At 39.5% G+C, this 15,480-nt stretch overlaps 1 protein-coding gene across 1 annotated transcript in view; it reads left to right on the top strand.

Moving 5' to 3' along the window:
- The window catches only part of col4a1 (collagen, type IV, alpha 1), a 41,658-nt gene that overhangs the window by 18,078 nt on the left and 8,100 nt on the right, over positions 1–15,480 (top strand). Inside the window, exons 2-32 of the mRNA XM_059342688.1 lie at positions 2,802–2,855; positions 6,000–6,089; positions 6,206–6,250; positions 6,370–6,414; positions 7,130–7,192; positions 7,307–7,360; positions 7,586–7,612; positions 7,739–7,813; positions 7,905–7,967; positions 8,187–8,222; positions 8,322–8,360; positions 8,807–8,899; positions 9,044–9,079; positions 9,180–9,239; positions 9,349–9,384; positions 9,490–9,534; positions 9,647–9,679; positions 11,137–11,197; positions 11,325–11,360; positions 11,453–11,599; positions 11,773–11,859; positions 12,053–12,136; positions 12,695–12,765; positions 12,855–13,046; positions 13,524–13,692; positions 13,859–13,951; positions 14,042–14,146; positions 14,283–14,380; positions 14,656–14,806; positions 14,935–15,048; positions 15,230–15,397. Of these exons, the coding sequence (XP_059198671.1) occupies positions 2,802–2,855; positions 6,000–6,089; positions 6,206–6,250; positions 6,370–6,414; positions 7,130–7,192; positions 7,307–7,360; positions 7,586–7,612; positions 7,739–7,813; positions 7,905–7,967; positions 8,187–8,222; positions 8,322–8,360; positions 8,807–8,899; positions 9,044–9,079; positions 9,180–9,239; positions 9,349–9,384; positions 9,490–9,534; positions 9,647–9,679; positions 11,137–11,197; positions 11,325–11,360; positions 11,453–11,599; positions 11,773–11,859; positions 12,053–12,136; positions 12,695–12,765; positions 12,855–13,046; positions 13,524–13,692; positions 13,859–13,951; positions 14,042–14,146; positions 14,283–14,380; positions 14,656–14,806; positions 14,935–15,048; positions 15,230–15,397 (2,470 nt within the window). The remainder of the gene's footprint in view (positions 1–2,801; positions 2,856–5,999; positions 6,090–6,205; positions 6,251–6,369; positions 6,415–7,129; positions 7,193–7,306; positions 7,361–7,585; positions 7,613–7,738; positions 7,814–7,904; positions 7,968–8,186; positions 8,223–8,321; positions 8,361–8,806; positions 8,900–9,043; positions 9,080–9,179; positions 9,240–9,348; positions 9,385–9,489; positions 9,535–9,646; positions 9,680–11,136; positions 11,198–11,324; positions 11,361–11,452; positions 11,600–11,772; positions 11,860–12,052; positions 12,137–12,694; positions 12,766–12,854; positions 13,047–13,523; positions 13,693–13,858; positions 13,952–14,041; positions 14,147–14,282; positions 14,381–14,655; positions 14,807–14,934; positions 15,049–15,229; positions 15,398–15,480) is intronic.

Genomic DNA, 15,480 nt, shown 5'->3' with positions numbered 1-15,480 from the left:
CAGTACTTGAGTAAATGTACATTATGTCTGTAGATTATTTTCATCTCAGGCTTGTGTGTGAACTCCTAACTCTCGTTCCCCATGACTTAGCCCTTTAGAGCGGGTATTTATGCTATATAATCAGACCTCTCATCATCCGATACACCAGGATCTGCATGATGAAATCCTTCTAAGATCTCTTTTTTTTCTTTGCAAAGCTCAAATAACAAATCAGACAGACTTCAAGACTCATTAGCATCATGTTCTTTTTGTGTAGATGTCAGTTGGCTCTTTGTGCCATCTCTGCCATCTGCTGTTTGGGTTTATGGCGGAGCGAAACAGACATAGAAGGAATAACAAACAGGGGAAATCAGCAGAACGCTGCTTTGATCTCGGTGCAGATTACTTAGCTGTGTTTGCAGATCTAGCGGTAGACATCACAAGGTGGTGGCTTTTCATCACACATGGGTGCACACAGCATCTTCATCGTGGTGCGTGTCAGTTGAGGCCTGTCATGGCCTCCAGCATGCAGGAATGTCTGCTCAGGATGGAGAAAACTGCAGACAGAGGGGGAAAAAAATCAAAGACAGAGAGCAACAGGTGACGGAGGGAATACTCGCTTAAATACAAGCAGCTGTCATTTACTCTGGTGGTGCTGACAATATGCAAGTGTTCCCTCATTGCATTAGCATGCCTGAACTCCCTTGTTGAATCGACAAGAAAAAAAGAAGGGTTCATGTTAATATAGCACCAGGAGCTCTTATTGCTGCGTGCCAGCAGGTTTGCCTTAATAAAACACACATGTGCTTCATTCTGAGAGTTAATTTTCCTTTTCCTCTGTTTGTCTTTTGACAGTAATCTGATTTGAAGCAGGTGTTCCTTAAGTTTTCTTTAAGTGGGGTAACAGAAATGAATCCTGTGAAGAAAGAAAAAACACTTAAGAAACCAGAAGGGGAGAGGTGAGTTGGAGTTGGAGGTGTTTGAGAGCAGGAATGGGAAGTGTAGCAGGCCACACATGTGTTATAAGCTAAAAAAAAAGGAGAACAAGTGCACTTGGACGGGGTGGGGGCAGTCAGGGCTGAAGGTCCTGAGAGTGTGGTCTGTTTTCTGTGGTTTCCCATGGTTTTAGAGCCACATATTGATTCAGTTATCAGGTATGCTGGAGAGGATTGTGTGTAAGAAGGAAGACAGGAAATATGTTTAAGACTTGGACAGGATGTTGAGTTATAGAAACTGTAGAATTAAGAATGAATTATGTATGTCAGAGTCAGAAAGTCAGGAACGGACTAGATAAATGGTGATAGAGCCATTTGTTGTGTGTGTGAGAATGAGAGGCAGACAGAGAGAAATATTTGCGGGTAGTGTAGCTGTGCACTCTCTGCAGAGCCGGTCCAAGCCCTGACAGGCTTTTGGCTAGACGCCTTGCACGTGAGTCGAGCAACAGCTGGATGATGGAGGCAAAGGAGGAGGAGAGAGGAGCAGGACAGAGCCAAGGCAGTGCAGGCCAGTTCCCAGGCTCCATCCTCCGGAGACCCCCGAGGAGAGGAAGCAGGGCGGGGTGGGGGGGGACCGAAGACCAGCTGCCTGCATGTTGTTCTAGAAAGTTCCACAAGTGAATCAGTGTAACGTCAAAGTAATCTGATTACAGGAAATATAGCCTTTTTTCACTGTTAACACCATAATCAAGAAAATTAAAACTATATGACGGTTTCTATCGCAATATTTCAAAAACCAGCAGCCAAACTGTATTGTGGCAATATTTACGCCATTCGGGCGCTTAACGTATTTGAATTCAAAAATAAGCTTTACCATGTGCTTATTGCATACAGACTATTTATTTCTATTTTATTTAAATACCTATGTGGATAGAAGAGTTTGGCCACACCGTGCTAATTAAAGCCACAGTAACTAATACTTTTATATTAACAATAGATCAAATGACTACTATGTAAATAGAGTTTCGACGGGGCCTTTTAGCATATTTTAGCTTATTGTTTTGGCTTTGCTGCCAGCAAATATATAGTTTGAATATCAGATACACCATCTAAAAATCTGTTTTAGAGGCAATCGAGGGCATCCATTGCTGTTTTTTTTTTTAAATGTTTAGTGTGAAGGATTTACAGGGATCTTTGGGAAGAATTATTTATAATTATACTTCATCAGTGTATAATCCCTTTAAACTATTGTTGGGTTTTTTTGCAAGCTTGACTGAGCCCTTCATATCTGTGTAGGAAGCAGGTCCTCATCCACGGAGTCAGATGATGACATGATGACAGTCTAACCTCTGCTCTAGAGAGGACCTGTGGTGTTTTTATGTTAGTCTACCTGAAGGCTGCCGTAGGTTCTCTGAAATACTTGGAAAAGACAGGGTGAATCAAGGAGAATTTTGTTGTTTGCAATCTGCAATCTTACCACTAGATGCCACTAAATAACAGACAGGTTATTTAAATAAAATAAAAACAAACACTGTTTTTCTCATCTGTGAGATAGATCAGCAGGCTTGCATGTGAACATTTGTGGAGGTCTTCCTGGCTGCTCATGCTGCTGTTCGTGTTGTATCAGTGGGAATATATATGAGCCACCAGAGACAAGACACTAACATACTATAAAAGAATGAAGAGTTTGTAACACACTGACTGACATCAAGGGGCCCTCAGCAGATGTCTCTTATACTGTCCAGCTGGCACTATCACTATCATATTTTTCTATAATTTTTGCTCTTCCCCCCATGTTTATTTTCTTGTTTTGCTAACCACACCTATGTTCTATCTGTATGATTTGTGACAGATCATTTATCTTTGTTCATCTCTCTTCCTCCTCAGGGCTGTGGGACATCATGTGGAAAATGTGACTGCAGTGGTGTGAAAGGAGCAAAGGTGAGATTTTCATTTGATGCTGTCAATCAATCCTTGTAGATTTTTGGTTCAGTTTGCAGTTGATACAAAGTTAAGTTTTTAAGTCCATAGCAGCCCAAAGCAGACATGACATGACTACTTTCTATGTTGTGACTAATGGGGGCAGCTCAGTGGGACAGACTGGAGCTGGTGGAAAGCAGAGGATGGGGCTCAGTCATGGATCAGAGACCAGGAACAAAGATCAGATGGAATTAGAGCACGTCCAGACTCACAGCTGGGCTGAAGGCCTTATTCCCCTCAGAGGCTCTCAGATACAGACGTAGGAGCGGTGGGGACACCAGCCATGAACCAGCCAGGAGCCTCTGAGCTGTCAGCACTCTCACATGAATGTTAATCACTGACCTGAAACATGAAAAGCTCGTATTAACTGACTTGGGCGAAGGTGGTTTTTGCTGCAACTACATTTTTTCCCCCTGAAAGAGCTTTCCTTGACAGTTCCCTTTGTTCTATTGGATTCAATGTCTAAATCCCCCAAACAACAAGACAATGGACATTCAAGGATGCAACTGGGAATATTATGTATTATTATTTTTGAAAAATAAAATAAAATAAAAAATCACTATAGAAAAATCAAACCAACAAAATGTCTTGTATCAGTCAAAAACTAGTAGCCTGCATATTTTTTTTGTGATACTTTCTTTTTATTATGGTTTTATATTAAATTCACTGGAAACCTTGTATAGTGATTGATCTGTCCAGGTTCAATTGATCACAATGATTGGCAGATGATTATTATAAAAGATTTGACTTGTTTTTCATAACAGATTACTCTCTATTTAACATTTGTATATTATCCTTTGAATATGAATTTTTTTTTTAATCTTTTTTAATTACTGTACGAATAAAATACTGTACTATGTATAATTCAAATACAATATAACACAGTGCAGTAGGCCTACTGTATTTAAAGTATAGCTTGCTATTGTTGGAATTATAACTAGGCAATAGACTAAAACAGTATAGTGTTGTACAGACGTTATACAGTAGTGTTCAGTGATTTTAGCGCAAATTCTAAATTTTTGACAGACCTGAAAATAAACTGTAGGCTACCACTGTCAAACTTGTCCCAGAGTTTGAAAACATAGAGGGGTAATTGCGAGGAAAGGTATAATGGGAGTAAAGTAAAACAAAAATAGAAGTGATTTCTCAGACAAAAGAAGGCCCTTAAAAATGTTAAAGCAGTGGGTAAATTTGGGGATCATTTAAAGAATAAAATAAAGAAAAATCTTTGGTTTAACTGGTCACAGACAGGAGGAATCTCTGACCTGTATCGAGAGGTCACAAGTGAACATTGCTTTGTTTTATGTTGTCACAACTAAAGAAAGTCGGGAACTGCTGCTTTAAAGTTGATTTATTTTTCCCTGCAGCTCCTGCTGTTTGAGTGTTCATGTGTATTATTGGCTCGGTTATATCAGAGGACTGCAGGGTGTTATCTATCCTCTCAGTGCAACAGTCTGGCCTTTTATGGCTCATTCTTACAGCAACAGTAGCCAAACATTCAGCAACAACAGATGTACTGACTGTGTTCAATGGAGCCCAGCCAATCCGCTGTGGATTCAAAGCACTTCTGTGTTTTGAAAGTTTCTGAAAGCCCTCAAACAGCCTTCCTAAAGTCTCATGTGAACTTTATTTCCAATGATGTCACTGCCTGACATCGCTCTAGAGGAGTTGCCCTGGTAACCCTATTGATGATGATTCCCATGGTTCAAAATGCCTCAAAAGTTTCTCCTGATTGATAGGAGGCAGATGTGTCGTGGTCAGGAGATGGAGATCGATCCAAATAGTTTCAGTATGTTACACATCACTCTCTCGTGCTTGGCAGATCAGAGGCATGAAGATTACTAAAACATGACTCTTCATCACAAAGCAATGCTGCCATCTAGTGGCAGATAGTGGAAACAGCACTAAGTACTTTCCAGGCCACTGCAAAGACACAGATAAGAGTATTATTGGTTTTTCTCAAGGCACAATGAGTATGACTTCTTAAAAAACAACATATACACAAAAGTATTTCTTCTCAATCATCACTGATTACCTAATAGAAAAGTGTGGATATGTCTGTATCTGCAGAGACCCTGCCCTCTGCCTGGATTCTGTCCTTTCTTTTTCATTTTTCAGGACGTTTCTGGCCATCAGCCTTGAGGAACTGGGTGTATTTAGAATTTTGTAGAATTTGTTGGTGTCACCCAGTGGTTGGCATTTCTGGTGTTATTACACCACACATGCAGCTATCTTTTAAAATAAAACATTTACTCATGATTGGCATTTGGGGCAATTGATGTACTCTGGGAAAATTTGAACAAGGAAAAGGAAAGTAATAAACATTATTTTGAAGTTTGTTTTGATGTAGATATTTATTCATATTTTGTTTCTCAACTGTATTTATTTTTATGACACTTTTACACTCAGTGGCCAACTACATCATGAGGTAAAATGACCCCCGATGATCTGAAGTGGCGTAATTCACATTTTGAATGTATTTAATAGCCCCAAAATTGTCTACTTTCAGTGTAGATATAAGGATCTGTGATTCTTTCGGGAATCCTTTTAAATTAAAGCTTATGTAAGAAACACAGTAATGTTGCTGCAACACTGTTAGTGTTACTATGGTAACTGTAGAGTATTAAATGGCATGGAGACTGTTTCTTATTTCATTAAATTAAACTAATGATTCGTTTATAAAATCATAAATCAGTGTTTATGGCTAAAATAATTTCTTCTAATCTCAGTTCATTCAAGTCAAATTGCCCCAACCAAGTATTGCGTGCATATAGATGGACATACTTTTCAGAGGCCAACATTTCCATATTAAACATACTTTTTAAAATTGGTCTTTTGTAATTTTTTTTTTTTTTTTTGACAAACTGAATTTTAGGTTTTCCTTAAATGTAAGCCATAATCATTCTAATTAGAAGAAATTAAATAAATTAGGACATGAAATGTTTCATTCTGTGTGTAATGGATCCATATAATGTGTTTTTTCCACATTTTGAATTTAATTACTGACATAAATAAACTTTTCCATGATATTCTAATTTATTGAGATGCACCTGATTATCATTTTTGTATCCTTGTATCATTAACTTGGAGGTTTGTGTTTTGCAGGGTGAGCGTGGGTTTCCTGGTCTTCAGGGTAATATGGGATTTCCAGGGATGCAGGGACCTGAAGGGCCTCCAGGACCGATGGGACCAGCTGTCAGTACACACACACACACGCTGAAATTAATAACAAGAAATAACCTAACCTGACCTAAGATTAAGAACACATTGTTCTCTATTACAATGATCATGGTGTCATTTATTTCTCATAGGGAGGTGTAGGTGATCCTGGAGCTCCTGGACTGAAAGGAGTCAGAGTAAGTATCTAACCATTATGATTATTACATACTATATGATGTGATGTATGAGTCAGACTTCTGTCTATGTTGTGGTATTGTCGTGAGACAGTAATTCTGATATGTTTGTCATCTCGCAGGGCCCTCCTGGTCTGCCAGGTTTCCCAGGAAACCCAGGACTACCGGTAAGTCTTTGATCCATCTCACATCCTGCAACAGTCCAGTAAATTTACCCCGTAACAATAAGAATGTTGTCTAACATGCAATCACCAACTTAGAATTAATGCCCTCAAAATAACATGGTGTAAGACAATGTTGTTGCTTTTTAGGCTATATTTTAATTTTGGATGGGGAATTCAGTAGTTAAAAGAGCAGTGTTTAGGATTTAGGAGGATCTATTGGCAGAAATGCTAAATCATTTTCAGAATTATGTTTTCATCTGTTCCACAAAGCTCACCTTGTTGCACCACCAGGTTTGGAAGGTTACTTAAAAAAAAAAGGTTACAAAATCACTAGTTACCAATAAAAAATGATAAGTAATTACTTCAACTAGATAACGTAATGTATTAAATTTGATTACTTTTTGATTATTAGCAAATGTTTGTTATTGACCACATTTTCATTGCTTGGATCCAAGCTTTACATAGTACAGTAATATTAGAGCCCTTTTTTGATTTCAGAAAGAAAATATTATTGGTTTTCCAACAGTGAGAGGCATTCCTTTTCAACAAAGCAAAAAGGGTGAAGGAGGGAGTATTGAGTTGATTGCAATCTTCAAATCCACCACTAGATGCCACTAAATCCTTTAACAGAGGGTAAACCAGTCAGGAAGCTGAAGAGACTTGTCACTGTGTAGCTACAAATTGTCTTAAATTGTCAATTTTTCACTTCTGCTTTTAGGGAATCAATGGAAATGATGGTCCACCAGGTCAGCCAGGTATCCCAGGATGCAATGGGACTAAAGTAAGCAATTTCAAAAAGTTCGACTGTGTTTCAAAGCAGATTTTTTCACTGTTTGTGCCCTCTGACTGTGTGTGTGTGTGTGTGTGTGTGTGTGTGTGTGTGTGTGTGTTTCAGGGAGACACAGGAAGGGATGGCACTCCTGGTTTTCCAGGTCTTCAAGGACCTCCTGTAAGTAGCATGACGTTAAACTATCACCCCACTGACCAACACACACTTCAGTTATTGACACTGACATTATTGACATTGACATTGATTGTTCTGTGGAAATAATATAAAAAACAGCAGCATTATACTGACCTTTTTTGCAGTTATATGATCACAACCATGATAAGATTTCTACATAGCATATGTATGATTATGTATAATTATGTTACTACTGTCCTCTCTTCTCAGGGCGTTCCAGGAATTCCTGGTATGAAGGTCAGCTGAAATTCATGAAGCATTAATATTTTATATATTAATAACTGTGTCCCATCTTCAAGTATGATGAGACAAGCGTTCTTTCTTCCAAACCATTTATTTTTGTTTTGTCCCCCTTTCCCTCAGGGTGACCCTGGTGGTGTGATTGGCATTGTTCCCCTAAAAGGAGATAGAGGATTCCCTGGCACACATGGATTACCTGTACGTTAAAGAAAAAGAGAAGAAATGAGACAATGCTATTTGTATTTGCATGTAAATCTGACGTCTTCCCACACACGCCTTTCTCTCCCAGGGATCAAGTGGACTCCCTGGACCAATTGGACCTCCAGGACCTCGAGGCTATCAAGGGCCCAAAGTGAGTTACTCCTGAAGTGATGGATTGTGTATCATCCTATAGTCAGTAATAAACACAGACACATGATTGCCATTAAATTTAACAGCAATCGGTACTGCAAAGAGCACAAATTAAAAAAGTATAATCTGTGTAGATTGGCAGGTATTGTCGGACGATGTGTTTCAGACGGACACAGCACTTTTATAAGTTTGTTTAACTTATTGAATAACCATTTCACAGGGTGACCCTGGTCTTCCTGGCCCACCTGGAGAGAAGGTAAGACTATTCATAGATAAATATTTAAAACAAAATCCATCATTCTCTGACTTTATCACACAATCAGATGTTATAAGGATTTTTTTTCCTTCCCTGCAGGGAGACAGGCTGGCCTTTGTGAGTGAGAAAGGAGATAAGGTGAGAATTATTTTTTTGTCAAAAAAGCTAAATTTCTTATATGAGGCCTTCATTTCACTGACCTACTGTTAAGTTAGCAGGAGCAGTTTATACTTCAGTAATAAAACAGTAAGAAGGGCGTAATATATTTCTTACCATGTGTGTTTTCAGTGAAGAAATATTTGCACTTCAAATAAAGATTTGATTGTATTATCTTTACACAAACAAGTTTAAATAACAGTATTAGTTTCTGATAATTACTTGTGGCAATTTCCTGGAATCTTCTACTGATTGGGAAGATATTACAGTGATATTATTATATGCTCATCATGTTGGTGCTAGTCTATTATGAAGCAGACTTAATGAAAAGAGTAAAACTGACATTTGTGACGAGTTGTTGACACATTGTTCTTGTAAAAATGTATTAGGTTGTGGTTGTTGTTTTCATCATTGTCATCTTGCTAAAGGGTGAGCAAGGATTCCGTGGCCCACCCGGCCCTCCTGGACCATATCTGGGACACGAAGGAGGACCTACTGTGGAGCATGTGCCTGGACCTCGGGTACTCACTCTGCTCTTTCAAATCTGCATAGAAATTGTGCTATTTTTATGTATATATAAATCACAATTGCATTGCATTGAATGGCTGTTCATAAGCAAAAGATATCTTGGATCCTGTGTAATGTTATTTTTTTAATTCCTAAAGGGTGAAAGAGGACCTCAAGGACTCAAAGGAGACAAAGTTAGTTTTTTCTTTGAAATGTTGAGATGATGAACTTAATTTAATGTGTTCTATCTGTTGGTTAAAATGTACATTTTTGAGATGCCTGGGTTTTTTGCAGGGCGTTTGCATCCCGTATCACGCTGGTGTCAAAGGTGAACAAGGCCCACCTGGATCAAGAGTAAGTTGCATAAAAATATCTCCTTGGGATGGTTTAATATCATTATAATTGAAGAAAAAGTTTTAAGTGAAAACAAAGCTAATTAAAGTGATTGTTTCTTTAATTTTAGGGCAAAGCCGGCAAGGATGGCGATAATGGGCTGAAGGTAACAATAACTAAATATATAATCCACCTACTGTATTCTGTAACTGTTATTTGCTTTTATATTATGGTATATTTATTGCTAAAGTACGTATTTACTTTCATACAGGGAGAAAAAGGATTCCCCGGTGGTCACGGCTATACTGGTTCACAGGTAACTAATGAACGGTTTATTAACTCTGCACATATTGAAGGTTTTTATTCTAAACTTGATTTATTTTTGGAGTGGTATGGTCAAATGGACTAAACTTTTTGTCCTGTTTCAGGGTGAAAAGGGAGAAAGAGGACCACCAGGTTTCGTAAGTGATCTCTCTGCTCCATTAAATTCTAAAGTTTACCAGCTGATATCACCACATGTTCATCCAGTTCATCTGAGTGCCTGTTAGGGGGGTAATCCACTGATTTTACAGTATAATCTCTTCTATGATGAGTCTGAAAATTGCATTAAATTACATTACCTGACTCAGGCCCATTGCTTCTGTCAAGGACACGAGTCCATGTTCTTGGTTTTGTTTCAGGCAATGGAGGAGGATTTTGCACACAAATTACTTTCAGAAAGTAAAAACAGCTATAATTACACAAAATACATATGTTGTGTATGGTATGGTTTTTATCTTTAAAATGTAATATTTTTAGACCAAGTGTAATGGATTAAATTAACATATTGAACAAAAGGTTTCTGTATTTTTTCATGACCTAGCAGTGTGGAGAAATTAATATTCAGACCATTGTGTACAGAGGTGTAATTTACAGAAACTGACAGAAAAGTTCAATTATATTCATCTTTTTACAGAATGTATTTAATACCAAGCAGGGAGGATCAAATAAAAGTCGCTCCTGGGTTTCATTATGAGAGAGTAAATTAACACTTCCAGGTTTTGGTTTTGTTGACCCTTAGTACTGTTTGCAATGCGTCATACTCTTGAAAACCACTCTCACTGGAGTGGAAATTCATCAGTACCACAATATGCAACCAGGGGCTGAAATCCTAACAACATTTCTGTAGCTAAGTTAAACATCAGATCATTAAAACATGTCAAAGTATTATTTTAGTGCCCTATGTCTAGACAAGATAACTGTTAGTAGTATTTAAATAAATAATACTAACTTTCTGATTTATATACAATCCTCTATAGCACAGATTGAATACTATGGAAACTGTTAGTATGCATTTCTTAGTAATTCTCCACAGCATGCATTGGTAAACTCAGCACACTTGATACTTAGGTATGTGTGTATTTTGACGAACAGACTTTGTGTCTACTGTACATTTGAGTAAGATATTAATATGCTGATAACACACTGACCATACAGTCTGACCATATAAGCTGTGGCCAGTCTGACTGATGTATGTACAATGTTCAGCAACCTGCAATGTCCAAAATAGCTGGCACCGTGCCATGTCAACCATATATATAATTGTACAGTCTCTGTCACAATTCATTCATCTTCTGTAAGCATGGCAGAGATGAGTCTGACGTCAGATGGAATAAATGTGCATTAAACAATCACTTCTCCACTTGTTCTCTTCCTCTATCAAACTACAAAATACATCATATCAGAAACTCTTTAGCTAAATTAACAGAATATAGTTAGTTAGTTTTTCTGTTGTTTGTTAGCAGACAGAATTGAGAGAGTGGTATTTTTTTCCCCTTCGATGTGTGTGAGAAATAATTGCAATCTGTCTCTTTAAGACTTAAACATAATCCTAAACAATGGCCATGCAAGCTTAGTCTTTATAATTCTATCTTTTTAGGGTAATGGTGCCCCTGGTCCTCCCGGTCCTCGTGGTCTTCCAGGGTTCCAAGGAGAAAAAGGTAAAGTAAGACTACAGTATGGCACTAAATGTTCACTAAAGGACACATACGCACGAACAAGTACTTTGCATGAGGTCCTGTGACATGACACATTTCTTTCCTTTTTTTGTTTCCTCCTAATCCACAGGTTTTCCTGGTCCTCAGGGAGAGGCAGGTCCTCCAGGTACAATAACACAATAATATAACGACACTGTTAAAGCTGTATATGTCATTCAGACACATGCTGAGCTAAATAACGGACTTTCTTGATTTCAGGCCGGCACATTGAAGGGCCTCGAGGAGAAAGAGGTCAGAAGGGAAATGTTGGTGAGAAAGGAGACCGGGGAATAGACGGAGAGTCTCTCGTTGGACCTCCAGGACAACCAGGAAACCCTGGACTCCCTGGACCAGCTGGACTACCGGGTATGGCTCATCTTTGAATACCACAATCATTTAGATAAATGACAACAAAGAACACCGTCATAACTGTGTATCTGCAGATGTTTTAATAACTTAATATGTGTGTGTGTGTGTGTGTGTGTGTGTGTGTATGTTGTACGCATGTGTTGTGTATGCGCTGTGACGTGAACGCGCAGTTGATCCCAATTCATGTCGTGGCATCCAGAAAGGAGCTCCTGGCCCACCTGGACCTGCAGGGTTACAAGGGGAACTGGGACAGAAAGGTAAGAACGTCCACAATGCTGAATGCTGGTGATTTTATTTATCCATCATAGTCTTATGTTTCTATCTTTGAGTTGTAGTGATACTGTTGTGGGTACCTTTACCACATTTGCATCAACACTGCAGCTGGAATTGAAAATGAAGGACATCTATGTAAACTGTTTCTTTTTAAAATGTTTACGTGCCTCTTTTCAGGTGACAGAGGAGATACCTGTGTTGAGTGTGAAGGCTTCGGCCCACCTGGATTACCTGGCCCCGAGGGCCCTAAAGGAGATCGAGGTGAGGGAACAGTGATCACGCTCACAGGAAATGGTGGCGTCTAGCCACAAAACCATTACGAGTATGAATATTTCTTTGGCCTGTGAGTGTTTCTGATCAGCTGTTCACACGAACAAAGTTGGATGTTATCTCATTCCACCAATTCTCTGATGTAATCTTTATTCTAAACCTAACCATCATGTCAATAACGTACAGTATTTCTTCATGTGTATTATTTCCTTATATTTTTTTATTGTCTCTTGGAGTCTATAATCCATCTATCTATCTATCTATCTATCTATCTATCTATCTATCTATCTATCTATCTATCTATCTATCTATCTATCTATCTATCTATCTATCTATCTATCTATCTATCTATCTATCTATCTATCTATCTATCTATTTAACCAAGGAGTTCTATTTCACTATGTTAACCACACACCACATAAACTGCAACTGTGCAACCATTTCACCATTTTTGCAAGTTATCATAACGATTACGTTGGCTACGTTGCCTACAAAGAGGAGTATCAAAGCTGATTATGTGCCATTTATCGAATCTATTTTGCCTGGCAGGACCTCCTGGGCCAGTAGGAGGCAAGGGAGAAAAGGGTAAATCTGGCTTTCCTGGACAATCTGGAAGACCTGTGAGTGGAACAATGTGTGAAACACTTTGAAAAAGATCTGAGCGGAATGTTTTCACTGTTTTTCATACTGTTTTTCAACCTATGTGCAGGGTACTCAAGGCACTCCTGGGTTAATTGGAGCCCCTGGTGCTGTTGGTGAACCAGGAGACATTTTTGCAGGTCCTGGTCTCAAGGGGGACAAAGGTCTGCCTGGTCTTTCTGGTTCGCCTGGGCGGCCCGGGCTGGATGGGCAGCCAGGGAGGGATGGCCTCCCAGGTATACCTGGCTTCAAAGGAGAACCGGTAAGTGTTTGTATGCGATTTGTTTAAAAAGTTATCTAACTAAATAAATGTCTCATTCGATTAAAATCTCTTTTCCAAGAATGATCTGGCCAAGAGGGCTGCAGAACCATAGCAATAAACACTCATAATAGAAACAGAGAAATACAGCACACTCCCCAGTTAAAATGCAATAAAAATAACAGTTTTAATGCTGAACCTTGGGGACCAACATCTCTACAATTCAGTGTAAATTCAGTCCATAAAGATTTAACTTTTTTGAGTTGAGATAAATATGAGTGATCCCAACTGCAGGAATTCAAGGGTTTGTACTACTGAAGGGGATGAGAATTACATAACTGTGTCATCTGCATAAAAATGTAACACAGCATCTGATAAATGCTGAGCATGACCTCTGCTAGTTTATAATAAAATTAAAAAATATATTTTCAAGCTTAAATCAAAGTAGATTGGACATGGTTTTTCTCTGATTGCTTTCAGGCCAAAGAGGGCATAAAGGGTGAGCGTGGACCAGATGGGGACCCTGGACTTGCTGGGCCTACGGGAGAAAGGGGTGCACCTGGTCTGCCAGGCCTCGGTCAACCTGGATTGAGTGGAGAGAAGGGCAGTCAGGGGAGACCGGGCCTTCCTGGAACTCCTGGATCACCTGGTAGGCATGAGATGTACACAGAGAGAGACCTACAGACAGTCATATAGTCAATTAACTAAGCAAAAACACACTGCTACAGGAAAAACACACACACACACACACACACACACACACACACCAACTGTACATGAATTTATTGAAAATATGCATCCTTTGCATCCACTAGGTGTCAAGGGTGAGCCTGGTCAAGGTGTGATCACCCCTGGACCTCAGGGAGTACCTGGACCACGTGGAAATATTGGCATACCTGGACTTCAAGGTGAGAAACACCGCAGTCAGAATGTTTTCATTTATACTCCTCTGCAAAAAAGTATGATCTGTTTACCATACAATGTGTCGTTGCTTGCAGGTGAAAGAGGCCTTCCAGGAGATTCGGGGTTGCCAGGTTTCCCTGGATTAAAGGGTGACCAAGGATCACCTGGAATTGGATTTCCAGGCCCAAGTGGTCCTAAAGGTAACTCACTCCATGTTGACCCTATTCCTCCTCTCTGTAGATTCTTTACGGAATGTAAATAAATGTATAAAGTGCATGTAAAATGCACTTTATAAAACAGGAAAAAATCAGATGAATGTTTTGTCCATATTTCTAGGAATCAGTGGAATTCCAGGAGCTCCAGGATTACCAGGAGAACCAGGAAGACCAGGACAGGATGGCTTGACTGGACAATCTGGTCCACCTGGACCAAAAGTGTGTATTCTCTATGTATTACTATTAACAATACATAAATAAAAACAATGTAAATGACAGACTTTTTTATGGAAGTTTGACTTCCAACAAAAAAAATCCAGAGAACAAAATAAATAGTTAATTATTAGACACATTAAAAACCTCTCCATGAAGCTACAAGGTGCCATAGGTACCGGTATGATGGAGCCATCACTTGGGGCGGGGCCAAGCTAGACTGCATTCCGCCATTGTGGGATGCCTGAACTAGGACAATACTATCATCTTTTTTTCTACAGGGTGAACCAGGACGGGGTCTTCCAGGCCCAAAGGGCTCACAGGGCCTCCCAGGAATTACTGGTTTCCCGGGAGACAAGGGTGGAATTGGACATCCTGGTATTCCTGGAGGAGAAGGCAAGACTGGACTACCAGGACCTCAGGGAATCAAAGGTACGGCAAAACACTCCGGTGTGAGGCTGGGTCGGATTAAGTCCATTTCAGAGTTAAAAAAAACAAACAAACAATCATCTGTACCAAGTACAACATCATTTTTGTTTATATTTTTTGTTCAAAATTAGGTGAAGTGGGACCCCCAGGACCTCCTGGACAGGTTGGCTTGCCAGGTAGTCCAGGAAAAGGCTCGCCAGGATCTCCCGGACCACAAGGACCAGCTGGGGAGCCTGGTCCACACGGTGAGCACAAACCCAGTATCCAAACATAATTATGTCACTGGAAGAAAAAAAAAAGCAAAGGTGTAAATAATAAGATTCACAATGGCTTACTTCCATTCAGTTGCTTCAGTGATTTACTTCAGTGTCAGTTGGTGTTGTGGAAGTCACTACATGTAAATTTGTATGTGTACATGTTGAACAGGTAGGGAAGGTGTAAAGGGAGAACCGGGCTACCCAGGTCCTCCTGGTCTGGACATGCCAGGGCCTCAGGGAGAAAAGGGAACCCCCGGCTACCCAGGATCCCCAGGTTCTAAAGGACTGCCAGGACCACCAGGCCCAGCCGGCAGGGATGGACTGATTGGAAACCAAGGTAAGACTGACTGATGTGTGTTATTTTTTTTTTGTTTTGTTTTTGTTGCACCAACACAAATAGATAAAGATCCATCCCTAATA

Source organism: Centropristis striata, chromosome 10 (genome assembly GCF_030273125.1).
Source record: "Centropristis striata isolate RG_2023a ecotype Rhode Island chromosome 10, C.striata_1.0, whole genome shotgun sequence".
NCBI lineage: Eukaryota > Metazoa > Chordata > Actinopteri > Perciformes > Serranidae > Centropristis > Centropristis striata.
This window is presented reverse-complemented; position numbering and strand designations above follow the sequence as displayed.